At 33.5% G+C, this 22,089-nt stretch overlaps 5 protein-coding genes across 7 annotated transcripts in view; 3 read left to right on the top strand and 2 right to left on the bottom strand.

Annotated features, from left to right (window-relative positions):
- The first annotated feature begins 481 nt into the window (after positions 1–481).
- Positions 482–3,699, top strand: Snx1 (sorting nexin 1). Of its 2 annotated transcripts, none has more exons than XM_018449421.1 (7): positions 482–580; positions 1,284–1,535; positions 1,603–1,849; positions 1,931–2,095; positions 2,182–2,303; positions 2,711–3,010; positions 3,081–3,699. In XM_018449421.1, exons 1-7 carry the CDS (start codon positions 482–484, stop codon positions 3,426–3,428), a joined length of 1,533 nt encoding a protein of 510 aa, XP_018304923.1. In that variant the 3' UTR covers positions 3,429–3,699. The 2 variants fall into 2 exon arrangements, with proteins under 2 accessions (XP_018304923.1, XP_018304924.1); XM_018449422.1 differs by lacking the exon at positions 482–580 and adding an exon at positions 587–698.
- A 407-nt stretch (positions 3,700–4,106) lies between these two features.
- On the top strand, positions 4,107–6,784 carry Hpf1 (Histone PARylation factor 1). The gene is made up of 5 exons (XM_018449423.1): positions 4,107–4,588; positions 4,907–5,452; positions 5,557–5,705; positions 5,820–6,058; positions 6,374–6,784. The coding sequence occupies exons 1-5, from the start codon at positions 4,448–4,450 to the stop codon at positions 6,673–6,675; spliced, it is 1,377 nt and encodes a 458-aa protein (XP_018304925.1). The 5' UTR covers positions 4,107–4,447; the 3' UTR covers positions 6,676–6,784.
- A 1,179-nt stretch (positions 6,785–7,963) lies between these two features.
- Cdk5 (Cyclin-dependent kinase 5) lies at positions 7,964–10,909 on the top strand. Its single transcript, XM_018449428.1, has 7 exons — positions 7,964–8,197; positions 8,425–8,513; positions 8,776–8,969; positions 9,152–9,239; positions 9,383–9,554; positions 9,781–9,992; positions 10,786–10,909. Exons 1-7 carry the CDS (start codon positions 8,161–8,163, stop codon positions 10,891–10,893), a joined length of 900 nt encoding a protein of 299 aa, XP_018304930.1. The 5' UTR covers positions 7,964–8,160; the 3' UTR covers positions 10,894–10,909.
- Positions 10,910–11,314: 405 nt separating this feature from the next.
- Positions 11,315–14,608, bottom strand: LOC108723572 (T-cell immunomodulatory protein). The gene is made up of 3 exons (XM_018449418.1): positions 14,533–14,608; positions 12,253–13,798; positions 11,315–11,600 (listed from the first exon to the last, which is right to left on the bottom strand). Exons 2-3 carry the CDS (start codon positions 13,774–13,776, stop codon positions 11,337–11,339), a joined length of 1,788 nt encoding a protein of 595 aa, XP_018304920.1. The 5' UTR covers positions 13,777–13,798; positions 14,533–14,608; the 3' UTR covers positions 11,315–11,336.
- A 2,896-nt stretch (positions 14,609–17,504) lies between these two features.
- Picot (putative inorganic phosphate cotransporter protein picot) overlaps positions 17,505–22,089 on the bottom strand; it is a 41,572-nt gene continuing 36,987 nt past the window's right edge. For both annotated transcript variants that reach the window (XM_018449420.1, XM_018449419.1), the window contains exons 2-8: positions 21,682–21,875; positions 21,340–21,579; positions 20,756–20,843; positions 20,184–20,410; positions 19,257–19,409; positions 18,795–19,169; positions 17,505–18,668 (exon numbers count right to left, since the gene is read on the bottom strand). In XM_018449420.1, coding sequence (XP_018304922.1) covers positions 18,483–18,668; positions 18,795–19,169; positions 19,257–19,409; positions 20,184–20,410; positions 20,756–20,843; positions 21,340–21,579; positions 21,682–21,875 — 1,463 coding nt within the window. In that variant the 3' untranslated portion in view covers positions 17,505–18,482. The remainder of the gene's footprint in view (positions 18,669–18,794; positions 19,170–19,256; positions 19,410–20,183; positions 20,411–20,755; positions 20,844–21,339; positions 21,580–21,681; positions 21,876–22,089) is intronic.

Consider the following 22,089-nt stretch of genomic DNA (forward strand, 5'->3'; position numbering starts at 1 on the left):
AATTAAATAAAATAGAATAAAATAAATACATATTAGAACATCGCAGAAATAAAAGGAGACACGAAAGCATTAAAACGCAGAGATTAAAAAAATATAACGGAGAATATATATATATATATATACTAACTGAAATAAATTCTGAACAGAGAGATTTCTGAGGTACAGAAAACGTCTTTAAAACGAACGGACCTGCCGCGTTGACACGCGGACATTTTTCCGCGTCGCGGAACAAGTGAGATAACAATGCAATGACAATGGAATTTTAAACGGACCACGGAGTCGCGAACGGTCCAGTTCAGTCCAGTCTCGTTTTTATGTGGAAGTAAATTTGCATGTTGCGAGCCGATACTGCCACCGATAGCCGATACCGACAGCGATAATTGGCGTCGTCGGCGTAATCGTCGTCAGGGGGGCAGATCCCTGTGGATCGAGGAACGTAACCATCGTCGTTGCTTGACAGAACCCAACAGAAGCGAGGAAGATGGCCGATATGACGGAGTCGCCGCCGCTGTTTGACAACGAGACGAAATTGGACGATCTGGAAGACGACGACGAGGATATCTTTGCGTCCGCGGTGCAGGTATCAACGTAGCTAACAATCCACCACGCCGGGAGTTGAAACTCCGCAGGAGAAGAAAAGAAAGAAAAAGATTAACCCCAAAGAGCCCGCATACCGCGATGCTGCAAGACTGATCTGCGTTCGTTGTTGCATGATAATTAATGTGAAACGTGTCTCTTCGGCGCCCTTACGTTGTCGGAAATTGAACTCGTTGAAATTACGTCCATTTCATTCCGTCTGATCAAAGCGCTCTCTGCTGCAAAAACTAGTATTTTGATCTCTGTATTTTAATTGATTTGATATCAACAATCTGTGAACCCTGCAGTTGCTTTCCATTTTCACAGCGATATACTGAGTCTAAAGTTATGCGAGTATTTTATACTCGGATTGTAACGTCACTACTTGCTTATTTTGGTGACAAATTCATTGTATAATAAAACAAGTTTATAACTTTACTTTAAATGTGAGTTAATAAGACTTAGTAAAGCACATGGTCTTAAGCTTGTCCAGATTGTAAGTAAAAACTCAGTTGAATTTCACTCGTCAGAAAGAAAAAGAATGTGCATTCAACTTAATTATGATGTCACAAATGGAAATTATTTTGAGTTTTGGTGTAAATAGAAAGCAATTTGTATTTTGATTCAATATGAATATGCCAAGAATGTGATACAAACAACAGATTTGTAAGCATACTGTAAATTGGAAATATTCATTGTGTTCATAGGAACAGAACCAATTGGAAGATGCTTCACCTTATAACGGAGTGTCCAAAGTTCAAGCGGAGTTGCCAAAGCTGTCTCTACGAGACATGCCAGAAGAGAATTCGTTTTCCTCGATGTCCAGTCCAGCTCCGGGTCCTTTGAGTCCTCCACTAGGACCGATGAACACAGATATTGGAGACCTTCATGATGTTCCTATCAATGATAATGCAGATACTTTGTCTACAAATATCATTCATTCTCGGTCTTTGGAAGAGGTATGTATTACATTGTGTTAATATGTATAATTATATGTAACTTTAATACTGTGCTATTTATGTGTAGGTTCCAGCAGACACATCTGAAGTTTTCTTAAAGATTACTGTCACTTCGCCTCAAAAGATAGGCGAAGGAATGGGTGCCTACGTCGCATATAAAGTTGAAACGAGAACAAATATGCTTATTTTTAAGAAAAGGAACTTTAGCGTGATTCGGCGTTTCAGTGATTTCCTAGGTCTTCATGATAAATTGACAGAGAAATATCTTAGGAATGGCAGGATAATTCCACCAGCTCCGGAGAAAAGTGTAATTGGTAGGAATATAAAATTGATTTTTCTTATGTTTATTCGCGGTTTTAAAAAATCATTAAGAAACATAAATGGTATCACAACAGGAACGACGAAAATAAAAATGTCGGGGGACAAGAGTCAAGAGCAAAATTCGAGCTCCACGGAATTTCTTGAACGACGTAGAGCAGCTCTCGAGAGATATTTGAATAGAACAGCGGCACATCCAGTTCTGAGTATTGATCCTGATTTCAGAGAATTTTTAGAAGCTGGTAAGTGATGATACAGATAATAAGTCACGTAAAATTTTTGACAAATTAAATTCTTTTGATTAAACATCGGTAATTTTTTTTTCTAGATGTAGAATTGCCTAAAGCTACCAATACATCTGCATTGAGTGGTAAAGGAGTAATGCGGCTTTTCAACAAAGTTGGGGAAACGGTTAATAAGATAACATATAAAATGGACGAGAGCGATATGGTGAGATTTCTTCAATGTAACCCCATATTTCTTCTTGCATGTATTCCTATGAAGTATCGTGAAACAATTTTTTGTTGCTTGCAATAGGAAGAGGGTAAGGTACGTTTACTTGAAATTGACGTGTCGTCTTGTACATTACTTATCACGTATTTTTAATTTAATCCACATTGCTGTCAATAGACAATTATGTAGATTTCAATTCACACCTAACATTGCTGTCAATAGACAGCTATATGGATGTCAATAGACATCTAACATTATATTATTATCACATAATACATCACAAAAATATATTTATTACAATACTTTATCGACATATTTAAAAACAATATATACCAATTGCTGTGCGTATAATTATTCATTATTTAGAAAGAAATCAGATGAATAAAGATTTGTATTTTTTGCAGTGGTTCGAAGAGAAAACGTCGCAAATAGATTCTCTTGATATTCAGCTACGCGCTTTACATTCCGCGGTCGATTCCTTAACGAATCAAAGAAGGGAATTGGCGAACTGCACTGGTGCTACAGCAAAGTCGATTGCTGTTCTTGGTCATGGCGAACCTGGAGCGTCTCTTGGCAGAGCTTTGGCACAATTAGCCGAAACTCTGGAGAAAGTTGAAGTAATCAGGAAGACTCAAAGCAACAGCGATCTCTATCAATTTGGAGAAATGTTGAGGGATTACGTTGCGCTCATTGGCGCAATCAAAGTTGGTATTTACGATTGCATTTATATACCTCATGTTTTTTATTCTCTACACATATGGCACTGTTTTGCAGGATGTTTTTCATGAGAGAGTGAAAGTCTTTCAAAATTGGCAACACGCTCAGTTGATGTTGAACAAGAAACGCGAGCAAAAAGCACGACTCGAGCAATCAGGCCGAACAGACAGGACGAGTCAAGCAGCTACTGAGGTCATAGAATGGGAAGCGAAGGTAGACAGGGGTCAGGAAGAATTTGACAATATCTCGAAGATGATAAAGGAGGAGGTCGAACGCTTCGAATTAGTCAGAGTGCAAGATTTCAAGAAACAGTTAATCGAATACCTGGAATCAATGTTACAACATCAGAATCAACTCGTTAAGTACTGGGAGAGTTTTTTGCCCGAAGCACGAGCGGTGGCGTAAACATTCCGTTAAGAGAAACGATACGATAATAAGGCCGATACCTACCGTATAATACGAAAAAAAAACTTCTGTGATGTTCGTCAAGACAAGTTATTTGTTCCATATCAACGATTGTGGCGTATTTTATTAATAAAAGAATTTTTGAGTTTCGTGGAAAGAGGATAGAGGTTTGCACTTGAAAAAAAGAAGGAACAGAAGGAAATCAAACAGGCGATTCAGGAGTACTGCCAGATTATTATGGAATGAAAGGAAAAAATATATCCTAATTAGACGAACATAACTAGAAGTCTTAAATTTTTATTACATTTCAATTATTGTCAATATATAATATATTAATTCTTTATGATTACTTTATATCCATATTATATTTACATTATACGTAACTGTACGTATGAAATATTATACAATTTGTTAAAGAATGTTACTAAATAATAAAGATCAATCATGGTTATATAAATATTTGCGTTCTATGCACTTGGTAAGATGGATACGAATGTATTTATAGATCTATCCGTTTCTACTACTGTAGATTAACTTTAATTTCGATTTGACTTTATCTTTTTTTAATATTTAGAACTAAAAAAAAAGTGAATAAATTGAACAGATTGATATTAAAATCAATCTACATTAATAAAAACAGATAAAAAAAATGTAAAAAATGTGCGTTTGGTAAAACAATTTTACAAGTGGGACGTTCAAGTTTTGAAGAAAGCAAAATTTAAGTGTAGTAAAGTATGAAAATTGTAGTTAAAAAAGGCTTAATTTGTTTATTTTTACTGAAGCTCAACTAAAAAAAAAAGGGTATTTGTCAGACGCATTTTCTACATATGCGACGCAATAAGTGTAGAAAGTACATAGTGACCGTAGTGTAGCCAAAGAACAGATATTTAAATTTAAAGACATAACCTCAACGGTGCGACTGCGTCACATACGTTAGATTGTATATAACGGATATAAAAATCGTATTTATCAAATGACGAAGAATCGAACAGTGTAATATATCAAAAATATTTTCTATAATGTCATCTAACAATGTCAAGGACGCTGAATTCCAAGCGTATAAAGACGATTCGCGAATTCCTTGCCAGTACGGTGCCAAGTGCTATCAAAAAAATCCGCAGCATCACAGCAAGTACAAACACCCGCCAAAAGGAGAAACGGTAACGCATAATCTTCAACTGACGATAAATATGACAAATGACACGCGAACATTAATTAATATTATAATTCAACAATTATCATTAATATCATCATTCGATTAACTTGTTCAATGATTAACTTATGATAAATAATACTTGTCTTATTTTGTTAATCTGGATAACATTATTAATTTTTATTGTTTAAAATATAGAAGAATGATTAAGGACAATGAATTATATTGTTAAAAATTTTGTTTTAAGAAATTCTGCTGGTTGAATTAATCACATTTTAATTGCTCTAATGTACAATTGTTCTTATTTATTTTTCTGATTTCTTAGGTAAAGGAGAAAACTGAGAAGATAATTACTGGAGAAAAGAGAAAACATCCTATTAAAGATGACAAAAAAGCGCAATCAGAAAGCCCACAAAAAAAATTGCAGAAGACACTCGAACCTTCTGAAAGAAATTTACATAGTCTTTCTCCAAGTCCAGAAAGAAATGATGTTATAGATGACAATAAGGGTGATAATGAAAAGTTTAAAAAGAAAACAGAAACATCAGATAAGAAAATATCATTGAATGGACATAATTCAGTTAATTCAACCGAAAACAATGCAACTGAGAATACATCAATGCCTGATATGGATGCCAAAAGAATCATGGATCTATTTCTGGTCGAGATGCCAAAAGATTTTTTTCAATTTTATGAATTTTGTAAAAACATATCAAAAGATAATCCCCTTTCGGCTTGTAAATCTGTTCGCTTGAAACTTGTGGGTCCATATGATATTCTGGATGGTAAAATAAAAATTTCTTCTAGTGAAAACAATAAGGAAAAATATTTGATACATTGGAGATATTATTACGATCCTCCAGAATTTCAGGTATATAAAACACTAGTATTTTATAAATACAATGTCAAATGATACTGTATTTATGATTATAAGAACACTAAAGATGTTGATTTACACAAGAATTATATCCACAGACTATTGTGAAATGCGATGATAAAGAAGGATTACATTTTGGTTACTGGCGAGATGATGCAGTAGAAAAACCAGTATTTATAGCAAAGAATCGAGCAAATGTAAATGGCATATTTGAACCTGTTGCAGAAAACATATTTGGTGCTGTCGAGTAAGTAAATACAAAAATTTAAAATATTTAATATATATATAGATCTATATTAATATAAGCTTCTATGACTTTTTTTACATTATTCTCTTGTTATCTATATTATTTAAATTATAGCGCTTATTTGCAAAACAAAGTGAAAACTGCCAATCCTTTCGAGAAAACCAGCATAATACGTTTGCATTCACAACTGAAGAACTTTGCCAAACAGCACGATGTAACTTTGGAGAAAAATACCGCAGACATGCGAGCGAGAGAGAAACGGGTTGTAGCGCGAACCTTTCATAAAGCAGGCATAGTAGTACCTTATGATAAAAAGACTCAATTGGGTTACAGAGATTTAGCAGCAACTGACAGTAAGTACAATTACTACGTAAACAAAAATCCACCCCCGTCCTCCCTTGAAGAGGGGTGGAAGGTAATTTCAAAGTTTCAAATAGGACCCCCTGTAAAATGTTACATTTTACCCTGTAAAGGGTACCCTGTAAAAGGGTACACCCACTACGTGGGCCATCCTGTATATGTATATATGTGTGTGTACACAGTAAAAAATATTTAAAATCATTGTTTCCTAATTTAACTCCAATTTTGAATTATTCAAGATTATCATTACACACACTTTTTGCATGTATATGGACTTACGCAATGTAAATGTCACACGTATGTTATAGATGACTTGCAAAAGATATTGAAGCAGATAGAGGAAGCTGGTACTCCGGAAGATAGAAAAATGCCGATTGCGAGACTCGATGAAATCATAAGGTTGGCGACGATAGCCGCGGATGAATGCGACTTCGGTACTTGCTTGGAACTGGGACACGACCTCTTCTCGAACGGCGGCATTCACGTACAAGCTAGAGCTCTGCAAATGCTATCTATCGCTTACACTCATTTAAAAAGGCCACAACTATTGAAAATACTTGAAGCACATTTGAAGAACAGGAAGAAGGATTGTGAATTAAGTGTAATTTAAAAAAAACATAAGACGGTTATATATATATTTACAGGGTGTCCTACTGCATTTCCTCTTAAGAACGTATCCTTGAAGTAATTTTGAGACGAATATCCTGGTACGAAAATGTCGAGACTACAATAATTTTTTGAATTATAAGCTAACTTTAAATGCTTATAAATAAAAAATCATTTTACTTTTATAGCCTCTATTATTATTTCTGGATTCTTTTGAACATTCTAAGACGAAAATCCTAATACGAAAATATCGAGGCTATAATAGTTTTTGAATTACAAACTATCTTTAACCAATTATAATTCTAAAACTATTGTAGCCTCGACATTTTTGTATTAGAATTTTTGTCTCAAAATTACCTCAAGAATACGTTCTTAAGAAGAAATGCGATAGTTGTGGAACTTCCTGTATATATGGTATTTTTTTTAATCAAACGGATCACACACGCATACATCACACATATGACTATGCACTTTCTGGAAACTGATGTCATGCTGCAAACAAAATAAATAAACAATAAGATAATTAAAGATAAGATAATATAATAATTAAATATAAGATAAGATTCGTGTGTACTTAAGCAAATGAAGAAAAATCAAAATTATAAACGAGCAAAAAATGAAGTTAGAAAAGAACTAATACATATTCTTCAAATCTACATATAAGTAATTGAAGATTACGAGTTTGCTGCTTCCATCCCAATGGAATACTGTGTGGGAACGGCAAACTTTTAATTACTTTAATTATAAATTTGAATAAATATATATTAGTTTTTTTATTTTATTTTTTGCTTGTGTTTATCATGATTTTTTTCATTTGCTGCAAATTACTCCATTTTATATGTATAAGGTATATGTTATGTATATGAAAATGTAATTACATTGAAAATTCATATATCCTAAAAAATTTTCAATATTTGAAATTTAAATAAAATTTGTTTAGGACGATATTTACAAAGCGAGCAATGATAATTATGAAATAATCAAAATGCAGATGTAATATTTTTCACTGACAAAAGTAACAAATTTAAAAAAGTTATAAATACGACAAGATGTTAAAGATAGAAAATAAAATATTTAATCTGAAAAAATTATTAATTTTATTAAAAAATTATCGCATATTTTTATATAGTACATCCGATAGTACATAATCTAGGTACGTTTGCGTCGCTTAAAATCCTCAACAATTTTTACACTTAAAATGAGGTAGATATTTAGGCGTTGAAAAGAGAGAAAGCGAAAATGCCAAGTGCAAGCAACGCGAACAGATCTTCTGTCGGTAGCCGGTAGTGAAAAGTTTCAGGTTGGCGACACTGCATGTCAGAGTATTCAATCACCACACCGCACTTCACAGTGCATTCGAGCCAATTCGAGTTTCGAGTGTTCGACGTTCGTCGTGCCACGACGAGCGCGCAGTGGTGTGCAGTGGCGTGACACTGTGCGCGACAGTGCGTACGTGCGTGCGCGTTCCGCCCGTGGTATCAGCAAAAATATGCAAAAGTATGAGAAGCTCGAAAAAATAGGAGAAGGTGAGCTGTTTGCGGTTGAAGTTGCGGGAGATGAACGTCGTCCGGCGACGCAGTATCGTCGTCGTTACCGACGTCGCCCGCGTCGTCTGGCGACGCGCCTTGACTCGTCTCCCGGTGTGTGCGGTGTGCGTCGTGTCCCCTCCTCATCTGTGTTCCACTCTTTCTGTCAACGCAACAGCAATACCGTATACCATTAAATTTTCGAATCGGTTTTTTTAAATTTCCAGGCACTTATGGCACCGTGTTCAAAGCCAAGAATCGCGAGACGCACGAAATCGTCGCGCTGAAGCGGGTGCGACTGGACGATGATGACGAAGTAGGTAGTGCTTATCCGATCTATCTTTTTCCCTTTCTTTTTTTTTCTTCTCTTTCGCACAAATCCCCCTCATCGCAATCCCCACCTGCTGTTTTGCCGCGACACCGGCGTTCCGATTAATTTAATTAATCGATCGCTCGCGTACTTTATTTATAACGCGTCGCTCGCCTCGTGTCGCGTCGAAAATAAATCTTCACGACGAAGGCCGGCGCGATTTCCTTGATATCAGCGTCTTATCGCTTGTGTACTCTTTATACCCAAGGGTGTACCATCATCAGCTCTACGGGAGATCTGTCTTCTGAAGGAACTCAAGCATAAAAATATAGTTCGTCTCTATGATGTGCTGCACAGCGACAAGAAGCTCACCTTGGTATTTGAGCACTGTGATCAAGATCTCAAGAAGTACTTTGATAGTCTAAATGGAGAAATTGACTTGGACGTCGTTAAATCATTCCTGTGAGATGCTTGTTTTCTGAATTCATCCCACTGTGGGTAACTCTTTGTGGAAAAATACTATTGGAACAAATAGTTAACAATATTTGATTCGAATAATTTTCCAATTATTTCCAATAGTTTTTTCACAGGTATAACAGTATTTTTCCATAAAGGAAGATTGACAAATTCACGTTCCCTTTCAGATATCAATTGTTAAGAGGACTAGCATTCTGCCATAGCCGTAATGTTTTGCACAGAGACCTTAAACCACAAAACTTACTCATCAACAAGGTAGAAATGCAATTACCAAACTTTTATATTTGTGTATTTTTACAAAAATTCTTTTATAATATATTTAGATAAATATTTTTTTGCAGAGAAAATTTCTTATTACTATTTTATGTTTGTCTATTAAATCAAAGTATTCTTTACAGAACGGGGAGTTGAAACTTGCTGATTTTGGATTAGCAAGGGCATTTGGTATCCCTGTAAAATGTTACTCCGCAGAAGTTGTTACATTATGGTACCGTCCCCCGGATGTTCTTTTCGGAGCGAAATTATACACAACGTCCATTGACATGTGGAGCGCGGGATGCATATTCGCCGGTAATTGTCCCATCTTTTGTTCCTTATGAATTAAAAAGTCAAATATTAGTAAAACTTTTTATAATCAATATTATGCACAAATATTTACGAATCTATTTAATTAAATATTACGAATTTGTTTAATTTAATTTAATTAAAAATTTTTTTACATAAGCTTTTAATTTTTTTTAGTGTATTTTAGTATATAAAGAATAACATATCGATATTTTGTCTTGATATGTTACAGAATTAGCGAACGCCGGCAGACCGCTTTTTCCTGGATCAGATGTAGATGATCAATTGAAAAGAATATTCAAAATGTTAGGCACACCGACTGAAGAGACGTGGCCAGATTTAACGACACTTCCTGATTACAAACCATTCCCGCAGTACCACCCCACGCAAGGATTGGCACAGGTTACACCTAAACTCACTTCAAGAGGCAAAGACTTACTCCAGGTAAATCATCGTTTATTTTAATCATTGAAATAATAGAATTGCATAACATAAATTCAGAGAGATCCGAGTTCGAATCTTGGTTGAAGTGATATTTTTCTCAATAAGATATTTATGGGTTTTAAAGATGCTAATAGCATTATTATTAAATCAACGAAAGTAATTTAATTGTGAGATTTCAGTTTATGATTTTGTTTAGTCTGACAAACCGAATCGACACACAGTATAGAATTGATAATTGTATTTGTATATTCATATATAAATATTACTAATTGTTAGTATTAAGATTTGTTTTGATAAAAAAAATGGCTTTCTTCTTTTTTATTAGTACTTAAACATTTCTGGATTTCATTTAATATTGTTTATTAATAGTTATTTAGTATATTTAATATTTTTATAGAATTAATAAATTATATAAAGAATATATTAATATATATTTAACATATACAAGCACAATCAAACTCTATCAATAATAATAAATTTACAATAATATAACAATTTATAACAAAGAAAAATGAAAAAAGTTAACGGAAGTATAAATATAATAAAGAAAAAAATTTCTATATAATGTATGCACAAAAGAACATCTCAATATTATGATTCAAGCCTTCGTTTAAAAATACTGACAACACAAATAAAAATTTGAAAGATAAAAAATCGTTTCCCTAAACTTACTCTATTTTTTTTTAAATAGAAAATCGAAAAATTACGTTTACTATCTTCTAAAATTAAGCAGTAACAAGCTCTTTTATTTGAAGTCCTGATTTTTAATTGTATGATGTTTTCTGATTAATAGAGATTATTAGTGTGTAATCCGGCTCTACGGCTGTCGGCGGAGGAAGCGATGGCACATCCATACTTCAACGACTTGAACCCTGTCGTAAAAAACGACCGATGCCAATAGCGAGTCAACCCTCTTAGCTCAAACCAACCAAAAGCAAATTATGGCGCGTACAACACGCAGCGACCAAAAAGTGTAAAGGAAAACGCTCTGGCAATGATCATTTGTTAATATTACGCGCTCGGACGAGATAATCGTCCCTTACGACAAGAAGAAGACACCGATGAGTCTTGTCATTTTATAATGACGAGAAAGAATTGATAAATCGTTAATTTTATCTTGACGGTAACTTCTTTATATCGAAAGTAAAAGTCAACGGAAAAAAAAGACGCGATATTTCGTATGCTGTCGCAGTCGCGACTGATGAATATGAGGCTTTCATGCGAGTTTGAGGATATTAAGCGCGATTTATTTATTATTAAATTATTATATCAATAAACCGATATCTTAAATAAGCTTTAATTATTGACCTTATTCCTCCTTTTCCTCTTATTATATTAATTTTCCTACATCGCGTCGAAGTGAAATCTGTGCGCTTCCTGGAGCCTCTCGATTTTGTCTTCTCTCCTCTCCTTCCAATACAAACCGAGAATTAAAGACGTGATCAAAGCGCAGGTGCCAGATAAAGCTGCTGCGCTCAGTAAAATTAACTTGCTGGGTGTAACGAATAGCTGAGCCTTCCATCTCGATGGTTCAGCAATCGGATTCGGTATCACGACCATCTGTGAATTAGGAATAATTTGCGGCCATTCTCGTGATTTGCCGCCAACCTGAAAAACCAATATATATTTTTAAAATATTCTATCATTTAAAATTTAGTAAAATCGAGTTACACCATAAATGGTAAGTAATGTTGGATTAGTAATAGACTGTTGTATATGTGTATATCTTAAATTGCACTAAATTATAAAATTTCTGTTTCTCAATATATGAATAATTATTATGTATTTTTAATTGCTTAAAAAAATATAAGGTTAAAAAAAGTTCCATTATCCACAGATTTTGAAAAATTAGCACTATTTTTGCAAAACTAGAAATTTACAGCTTTTTTCACTTTACGGAATAAAATACTTAAGAATCATCATTCAAGTATCAAGAAATAGAAATCTTGTAATTCAGTGCAAATTTGCGTTGTTACATAAGAAATTCAAAGCAGATTTTTAAAAATTAAAGAGTGATGGAATTTTTTGAAAAACACTCTTTTTCAGTGTAAAAAATCCTGCAAGAAATACTCATTATTTGTTACGAAACAAAAAGATGATCAAGTTCCTCAGTGTAATCCTCTTTACATAGCAAAAACTCTCTAGTCTTAATTTTAATTAATATTAGTGTAATCAATAATTTTGCTTGTGATTATAATTTATTAGTGTAACCGATAATAGTTTTAAAAGTCAAACGCTTCTATATTTTCATTACACGTACCCCTATCGTGAGAGCATCCACAAAATTGGGCGTTCTTCCTAAACCGAAGGTGGTGTACGGCAAATTAAGCGAGAAATGTGCGCTCTGGGGTAATTGCGCTGCAATTGCGTTGCGAGGGCTACCATCCTGTGTGGTGGTTCTGTATGCAATTGACGGTCCCGGCAAATTGGTGCCGTAGGTCCTCTTTTTTTTACCGAGCGAACCTGGCGAGATGGGATACATGCTGTTGGTGCGTCCAGTGAGCACCATCACCTTAACAAAGTTCGCGTCGTAGTCCAAACTGTTCTTGAACGCCGCGGTGCGATAGACGTTGTTTGTCTTGTCAAATTCGACTAAGATCACGTCCAAAATGCCGTCCTGATAAAAATCATAAAACACTGCCATCGCGGTCTCGTTGTAGAACGGATTCAGTGCCTGCCATTTGACATCGAAAGTGCGATTGAAGCCGGCGCAGTTATTGCACGCCACATTTTGTAATAAAAATGATTGCGCCTGTTTTGCAGACTGCAGAGTCGCTAGCAAATCTGGATAGCCATCCATGTTAAAGTCGCCACCGCGTAGAGTGATAGTCTCTGTGTAACGATGACCATTAGGCTTCACGAAACCCCACAAAACGTTATTGGGGTCATGGAAGTTCACTCGTAGATTGTACCATCCATTCAAGTACATCATTATCGTACAATTGGTACAGGCCGCATCAAAACACAATGGTAGAAGGAGAGCCATCTTTCCGGTCAGCTCGACATCCAGATAAAGAGTCTGTCCAAATTCTCCTTTGAAATTTTTATCGACTGATATATTATATGGAAGATCTATCTCATGAGAAAATTCGAATCCTTTTTCTGTGCCTAACCATATCTCGAAGGATTTCTTCGTGGTTACTACGAGATCCGGCAAAAAGTCACTGTTCCAATCCAGAAAGGCATTGGAATGTGGGTTTCTTACGGGCTCCAGCGGCATCGAATTATCCTTGAGCATCTCAACGGTATGTGGAGTGGTTCTATTTTCATTAAATATCCAGAACATCCTTCTGCCTTCTTTGTCCACTCCAAAGAGGTCGATTATCATGTCTTGATTGTAGTCCAATGCCAATGGCTGATCGCGCATCTCTATAAAGGGATTCCATTCATTGCTGCAATTCAGATGGCCGTTACCACCCCACAGTATGTGAGCATAAGTGAGCTTCTTGTCACGGTTGAACGTCGTCACCAGGATGTCCATGAAGACGTCACCATCAAAATCACCTGGTACTATACTGGTTACATGATCTTTAAACAAACAATTCAGGTCTGGCTTGGGTCGTAGCAATGGTTCCTGCTCAGCCGCCAGGAATATTTCCACCGTCTGATTTTTTTCACCATCTTTGCGTAGCATAAATACGTCTGTTAACTCGTCGGAATTGAAGTCTCCAAACGCCGCTGGCATGCCATTCAGCACATTCCCAAATACGGCAGGTGTTATATCGCTGCATCTGGCTATCGAGATGAGTGCGATGAGGTGGACAAACGTTTGAATCCACAGCATAATTCACATTCCAACAAATGATCTACGATAATTATGTATCTTAAGAATACAGAGTGATAGAATAATTACTTTGATACCAGCATTGAGACATTTTATGTAACAATAACGCGATCTGATGTATATAAATAATCCAATAAATAATTCAATTTAAATAATGATAAAGAACAAAAATAAATAGGTAGTACAACATTTGTAATAAAATCTATGAGTGGAACAGTTGTCTGAAGAGAGAGAAGGTGAGAAAATATTTTTTCACCTTCAAGAATATAATTGGTGTTTTTGTATTCAATCTACTGGATAGTTCTTTCTGCATTGCAACAGTGAATTAGTTTTGTCTTTGAAAAATAAGAATGTTAACGATAATAAATGAAAGATATTACAAAGATATTAACAAATCAGTGCTATAAAAAATTATGGACTATTATATTAATTGGAGAGTATAGCGCTGTCAATCAAAATGTCTTTCAAAATCGAAAGTTTTATAAGATTAGCAAAATAATATATTTACTTTACAATAATCTCAGAGACATATAATTAAATATGAATGTCTAAAAATAATATTCTGCTCTCTCAATTTTCTAATTACGATGAGTAATAAGATTGAAGAGGTGATATCATTTTTTTATCTGTGCACTTAACCTTAAAATTAATAATAAAGAACTGCGAATAGATACAGACAACAAAATAAAACGGTAGCAATATTCGTTCATAAATTAAAATAATCGAAAAATATGACAGACTGACAAACAAACATACCTGAGGAATGTACAACGCATTAGTTCATCACTTAAATATGATGTATTTGTATGTCCGACATATCTGACAATCACAATGAACGATAAGTGGTGGAAGGAACTCAACTCTTGCGCATTTCTAACAGCCAATGAGAACGTGACACCATACGCTGCCATGTTGCTGTGGTTATTTGAATCAGACATTATGTAATTATTATTTTACTTAATTTTGTGTTTTTAATTATATTTGCAGCTTACAATATATAATATAATGAATTTGGTTTTATCTTTTGTCACAATAAAAATTAATTTTCCTCAAGCTTCTTCCCACTTTAATATTAACGCTTTCATTTTTGAGAAGCGATAAAAATGTATATTCTTCTTTTCGATGATCATTTTTATTTAGCAAGTACTCATTTTTACTCTCGAGCTGTCACATCATAATTACCGCGATACAAATGTATGAATGATTAAATAATTAAAATTCAAAATTGAATTTTCTTGATTTATTTATTTAATATAACATAATTTTATTTCATTTGAAACACAAAAATTTAGCACAAAGTAATATATATATATATATTGTGATAAAATAATTTAAATTAATTTTTTTCAATTAAATAATCAAATTATACTCTTTATGTTGGATTTAATGGATCTTATGATAAGCAAAATTAATTTGGCATGTAAGAAGCAGAATGTTTCGGTATGAATTTATATTATAAAGAATTAAATATTTCGTTTAGTAGCTTTGTTGCGTATTATACGTTAATATTTAGACAATTAGACGATTAGCGCGCGACCTTGGTGTTTAAGATCTAAAAGAGCTACGAGAAACGAGAGCAAACGAGAGCATACTTACGTTTTTGTGTTTGAAAAAAATCGTTTTTGTTAAATAATATAACAAACGATTTTTTTCAAACTCAAAAATTTATTAAAGCATTTATTATATTTGAGTTTGAACACTCTCTTTATCTGATTATTCTTTTGACATTTTAATCACCTTTCAGAGAGCTCAAAATTTCAGACTCAGAAATTTTTGAAATCACGATTCTTGAATTTTGATGTCAGTTGCTTATCCCCGATCATATTCTCCTGATACATACTTTTCATATTTCCGAGAATTTATATTTTTTTTACAGAAATAAGAACGTAAGAAAGTAGAAAACGTTTTCAGAACGCATAAATAATGTTTTAGTTAGTATAATCCAATATAATGTAGAAATGTGATTGTATGTTTTCATATAATCGGACATATTTTCAAACATAAACACTACGTGATTAATTATTATTCCCTAACATAAAATATTTAAAAATTATAAAAACAGTAGAATAAAATAGTATACTGGTTTAATTTTTGCCGCAAATTTATCAATAAAACTGTTTGACAAATCTACTTAATAATTTGTGCTGATAAAACACGAGCTAGTTGATGCTAAACTGCTGCAATATTGAACGAATCTGCTACTAAATCGACATGCTATTAATATTTTACGTCTCAAGGAGACATAAATATTTTTTTATAAAAAAGTATTAATAAAACTATAATAACAAATAGCTAACAATAATATTTTATGATTCTTCTTTTATTTACTTGCAGTTCTATTATCACATATGTTTTACAATCCCAACAATAAAAACATATTTAATGGTGTAACATCGCATCGTGTGTGTGTATGTGTGTGTGTGTGTGTGTATTGTCCTATGTACAATATGTATAAATATTTGTATAAAAATATGTGTTTGCATAATTTTGGATTAAATTACTTGATCATCTAGTGTTGGGGTAACTTTTTCGTTATATCATCGAATTTGTTTCCGGTTTACATTTATAATTGTTGTATTAAACGCGTTACGCTACATCAAAATTGTGATACAGTATAACTTTCAATTTCAACATTTCTTAAATTTGCATGAAAATTTGCATACTTGTAAAAGTTTGAAATAACATTCGCAAATATTTTGACATTTTTTTGTTAGAGTAACGCAAGAATTTATTTTATTTTAGACATTTATTTATAAAAAGAAAAACAAACGCTACTTGTCAAAGGCACTTTTAAATACACGATCACAAGACGCTCGCATCGATTTCCTTCTAACAATTAACGTGTGTTAGTAAATTTATTTTTGAAATTTTTGTATAAAATAACATAATTTTTGTAAAATTACAAGACAAATAAGCCAAACAAATGTTTTTAATACATGTTATTTAATAATTCTTTTAATTTTTAAACAATTCGATTTTTTCAGATTTATCCTTGCAAATGTTTTGCGCAATTACGTATTTCATTAGGTAGTGATTACTACACTAATGTCAATTATATAACAAATAAATAGCCTCGATATTTGAGACCGAAAAAGAAATTACTGCCGTCACAATTATTATTCGGTTAGTGCAGTTTAAAAAAAAGAGAGACTTATCAATTAAGGAAAAAAATGTGATTCTACTATACAAATGTGATCATTCAGTTTGACAATTTCTATTTTTTAATAAGATGGAGATAAAATGGATCTTTTTTGTTCTTTGTAAACGCTTCATAAATAACTACGAGCAATAACTCATCTAATATCTATAACTTAATAAGGTTGCTACGCGCAGATATCTACAATATGTATAAACACCATTGTTGTATTGTATACACTGTGCTGTTCGTGACATTATATGTAAAGACCTTTGGCTTCTCCTTAGCCCTATGACAAAACAGGATTTGTCGTTATTATTACCTCTTTTACATAGGTCATGCAATACAATACAAAATGGCAGTAGTTGCAATAAAAAATGATGTACTAAAAGAAGATGAACGATGAGGATTTTTACTCTAATACTGCTGCCATAAGTTTGTCAAGTTACAAACAAGAAATCTATGTTGAAGATAAGCGTTGGGAAACACTACGACAGATTCTTCCCTGGTATAATCATTGTAAATTTATTAAAATCTAACATACGAATCTTAGCAAATATATCCCATTTTATAAAAATAACAAAACCGTCAATGTGTTGTTAGCAAAGTGGAAGACTGAGATTAAGTTTTATTTAAATGTGGAACGACTGCAGAGATGTCCAAATTAATGGAGAGCTCATTGTGCAAATCGATATTTACATTTATCGGGATATACAATATATTGATTCTATCAAAGTTTATATTACGCAAGAATAACAATACCGCAATCACAAATGAGTATAAATTAACGTCGTATCTAAAAAGCATAATCTATTTCTTTTACACTGATATTCATTTATATATTCAAGCAACAGTGATATACACAATTCAAATTTGAATATTCTTAGATAGATAATTTTGATATACAGTTAAGACAATTTTGTAAATGGTTTTTGTAATCTCGTTAAAATTATATTCGCTTTGACTTATTTGTCATGACATTTTCAGCAGTTTTATGGAAATTCGCTTATCTGCAAGCAATAGTTTTCATTTTTTTATTCCTTTTGAGAATCATCTCTCCCATCGTTTCTCTAGCATGCCAGTTCTTAAAGTGCGATTTTCTAATTCTACATAATACATGAAATTATTATGTAAAAATTGATAAATTATAAAATACAACAAATGACGCGAACCGAAGCTTATAATAGTAACTTGGTTATGAGTATATTCTATATATATTTTCTCTCCCTTTCCTCTCTCTCTCTCTCTTACACACATACAAATTATCTTTCACACAAAACACGATATGATATTAAAGCGATTGATGTACAACTTTTGCAATCCAATACAAAAGTATGAAGATCTACAAGGCGAATTGACATAATTATTATGAAAAATTTTATATCTTTACGATAAAAAATATACAGTTGTGAGATTAACTTAAGTGTCTTAATGTAATCGCTTGTCTCGAATGGCTAAATAAAGGAAGGGAATGAATACATGCATAAACAGAAAGGACCAAGTGGACACAATCGTCACGTCGTCAGTGTCCTCGTATCACCACTGATCTTATAAATAAAATATTCGCTTGTCAATGTTGAGTCTCGTTCACGATTTTTACACTGTCTAGTTGATTTTTCTCGTTTTTGTCGTCATCCTTATCTGGATTGTCCCATGCTTGCCTTTGCCCAGAACCGAAAATTGCATAAAATGCCGCACAAAAGATGTAAACACCAGCGCAGATCATAAATACAATCCTCCACTTTGCTTGTGATGGCTGAAAATATTAACATGATATAAATAATATTGTATTTAATTTCAATAATATATATATATATTATATATATATATATATGAGTATATACACACACACACACACACACACACGCACACGCACACTTACCGATTTAGCAATCACCTCTCCAACAGTAATCGGTGCGAGAAGTCCAGCGAGATTAGCGATACAATTTGTGAAGGACATTAAAATTCCAGCAAATCTCGGAGAAATGTCGAGGTGATTTACTTTAAAACCAGAATAAATAGCACCATTCAAACCGACTCCCAATGTAATAATGGTTACTGTCAACCAAGCATTGCAACCAGTATACGAAGCTGCTATCAATGCCAAGGCCGGTGCAAATTGGCCGATGCTGTTAACGATCTTGCGAGTTACAGTGTGAGTAAATCTTCCCGAAGAGATCATCCAATCAGCGACATGAGAGATAAACATGGAGAAAAGCCACATAGCAAAATACGGAAGTGCCGAATAGATACCATTCTGAAATACAATAAACGATAAACAAGTTTCATATAGAGAAGACTCTTCTCTCCAAATTTTGAATTTATCATGAATAACATTACTCACTTTTTTGATACTAAAGTGAAGAATCTGTTTCATAAATGTCGGAAGTTGAGTCATCAACGTTTCGTACCCATAATTTTGACCCATGTGCGCCATTAAGATAGCCCAAAATGGTAACGAAGTTGCAATGGACTTCCATGGTACGGGAGGTGACGACTAAAAGAAGAAAGAATATTAATTTTCTCAACTTTGCTATTAATATACTTCGTGCCGTACCAATTTTAGATGATTTATCTACCATGCCGCGTGAGTCACCGATGACTTATAGTATTTTTGTTTGTATAATATTTATATTTGTTAAATAAAATGTATTTCATAATAATTAAAAAATTACAAAAATTGCTATAAGAAAAATCTAATGTACCTATATTAAATCATAAATTAACCGGATCCTACATGGCCCAGTAGACCCAATATGACCTATTCGCTGTTTGTGGATAATTACACAATAAATTCAACAAATAGTATTAAGGCAATAGTCTTAGTTTTTACTTACTATTTTTTCTTTAAATATTCATTGCATCCATGTAAATATTTGAATATGTCTCATATTTTTTTAATGTTCAGAAATGTTTTTTCTTTAAATCTATCAAATTTTTCAATTTTGGACTTAGCAAAAAATTAGAAAAAAATTACAAAGCTTAGGTAGGCCATATAGAGTTGATTATCTTCATTATAATTATGTATCCACACATAAGATAGATATAAAAAATTACAAGTATATTTCTTTCTATAATTAAAATATCAAACGGTTTGAATGGTATGTTTAGCATGAGTTACCGATGATCCACACGGCACGAAATGTCTTAGAAGAGATTTGTTATTATAAAAAACGAGAGATTAAGATAAATATTCGGTTTACATGATAAATTGAGATAAATATTCGGTTAATTCACATAGCAAAAAATATATATGAGAAAAGAAACTCACGGATATGCCGGCGCTACCCCATAGAGAGCTGAGTATGAACTTCTTCTCGTCTTCAGCGATGCTTGGATGTTGTTCCGGATCCTCATAGACCCATATGAGAAACGCTATGCACCAGATGGTACCAATAATACCAAACACGTAGAAAATGGATGGCCATCCACCTACTAATTGCCAATCGGCCAATAAACCGCTCAACGGCATTGATATTATCGTGCCGAACTGTGCACCTATCGATGTGAAGAGAGAGAAAAATACAAAAAAAAACATGATTAGTTATCATTATCGGGCGTTCGATCCTCCTCATGCTCTTTCTCTTTTTACCAACGAAAAAAAACCTTGAGGGAGTGCATGGTTAAAAAAGACGATAACTCAAGAAATTGAAAAGGCCCACGGTCCACGGTCCACAAATCCCGTCGCAGCAAGAAGCGCGCGTACACACAGTAGCGACTCGATGCATCAAAATGCCCCAGAGACAGAGAGGAGGATTCTCGCGTAGCGAATTAGCTCTCGATTCGATACACGCGATAAATCGCTACATAAAGGAAGAAAAAAATCGCATTGAACGGGCTTACCGGCATAGACAAAGGCACCCATCCTGCTCCGCTCGTTAGGTGGTATCCATTTCGCCAGCAATGCGTGTGTGCAAGGCACAATAGGACCCTGCAATAGGGATTAATCCATTCCTAGGGGGAAGGAAATACACCCGTACAATCAAAAAACGTTCACACTCAAACGGATCAGTAATCCTTTAAGCTTATGACTATAATTACTTATATTATTAATTATTATATTATTATATGTTAATGTAATAGTAATGCTAAAACTAATATAAATCTTTCTCTGCAAATGTATACACACAGAGATTCTTATCTTATTAATTAAAGTTTGTCAGTATAATGTATAATGTAGAAAACAAGAACTAAAATAAAAGACAAATAATAATGACTTTGTAATGAATGTATATCTGTTTATCAAATTTTTTCTATGTTAATTGTGAACTTTATACTTACGAACGAATGAAAGTTGTTTGCAAAATATATATTTGGACAACAGATAACCGATCCCGAAACATCACACATTCTCATCTTCGCTCGCTCTTCTCGATCAAACTATTACGTGTTATAATAGCAAGGGATTTTCGAAATTTGTTACTTACCTCTCCTAAACCCTGAATGAAGCGAACGATTATCAGCGGCCAATATCCCCAATACGCGGATACTGGTACTAGTAATCCAAAAAGCGAATTGATCAGCATGCCGATTCCGAGGAAGTATTTGGCACCGTAACGCTTGGCAAGTATACCAAATGGTATTTGCGTTATAACGTAGCCCCAAAAGAATGAACTTAAGAGATAACCTTGTTGCTTGTTGTCCCATACAAATGGTCCGTCGGCGCTCTGCAAAGACAAAGGCATTTTTGACATTTTCTTCACATAAACTTTCTCGTAATCTTCTTGAAAAAAAAAAAAAAACCATAAAATTTTGTGTTGTGAACTTACGCGTTCAACAGCGTCGGTTTCATTGGTAACCTCTCCGCATTTATCTTCGATTTCTAACATCTCATCGTTGTTCGTGATAGCTGTATGATTGACCATCGCGACGATAGCAACAGACATATTGGTCCTCATTATATAGGCATTTGCCATACCAAGAAATATCATGAAAGTCACCATGTGACGTTTCCCAAACCGGACTGAAAGAATAAAGAAACGTATTGTTAAATTGCGGTAACGATAAATAAGGGCAACACAGACAAAATGTTATGTAATATCTCGTATTATATTATACTCAATATCTTTATTCATTAACAATAAATCTGCATGTCTAATTTTAATTACTGAAAGTTTCAATTTCTCTATAGAAATTGTTTCTAAAAATATAATAAGATATTGTTTATCACAATTATG

This window comes from Mycetomoellerius zeteki, unplaced genomic scaffold (assembly GCF_001594055.1).
Source record: "Mycetomoellerius zeteki isolate Tzet28-1 unplaced genomic scaffold, Tzet1.0 scaffold245, whole genome shotgun sequence".
NCBI classification, from domain to species: domain Eukaryota; kingdom Metazoa; phylum Arthropoda; class Insecta; order Hymenoptera; family Formicidae; genus Mycetomoellerius; species Mycetomoellerius zeteki.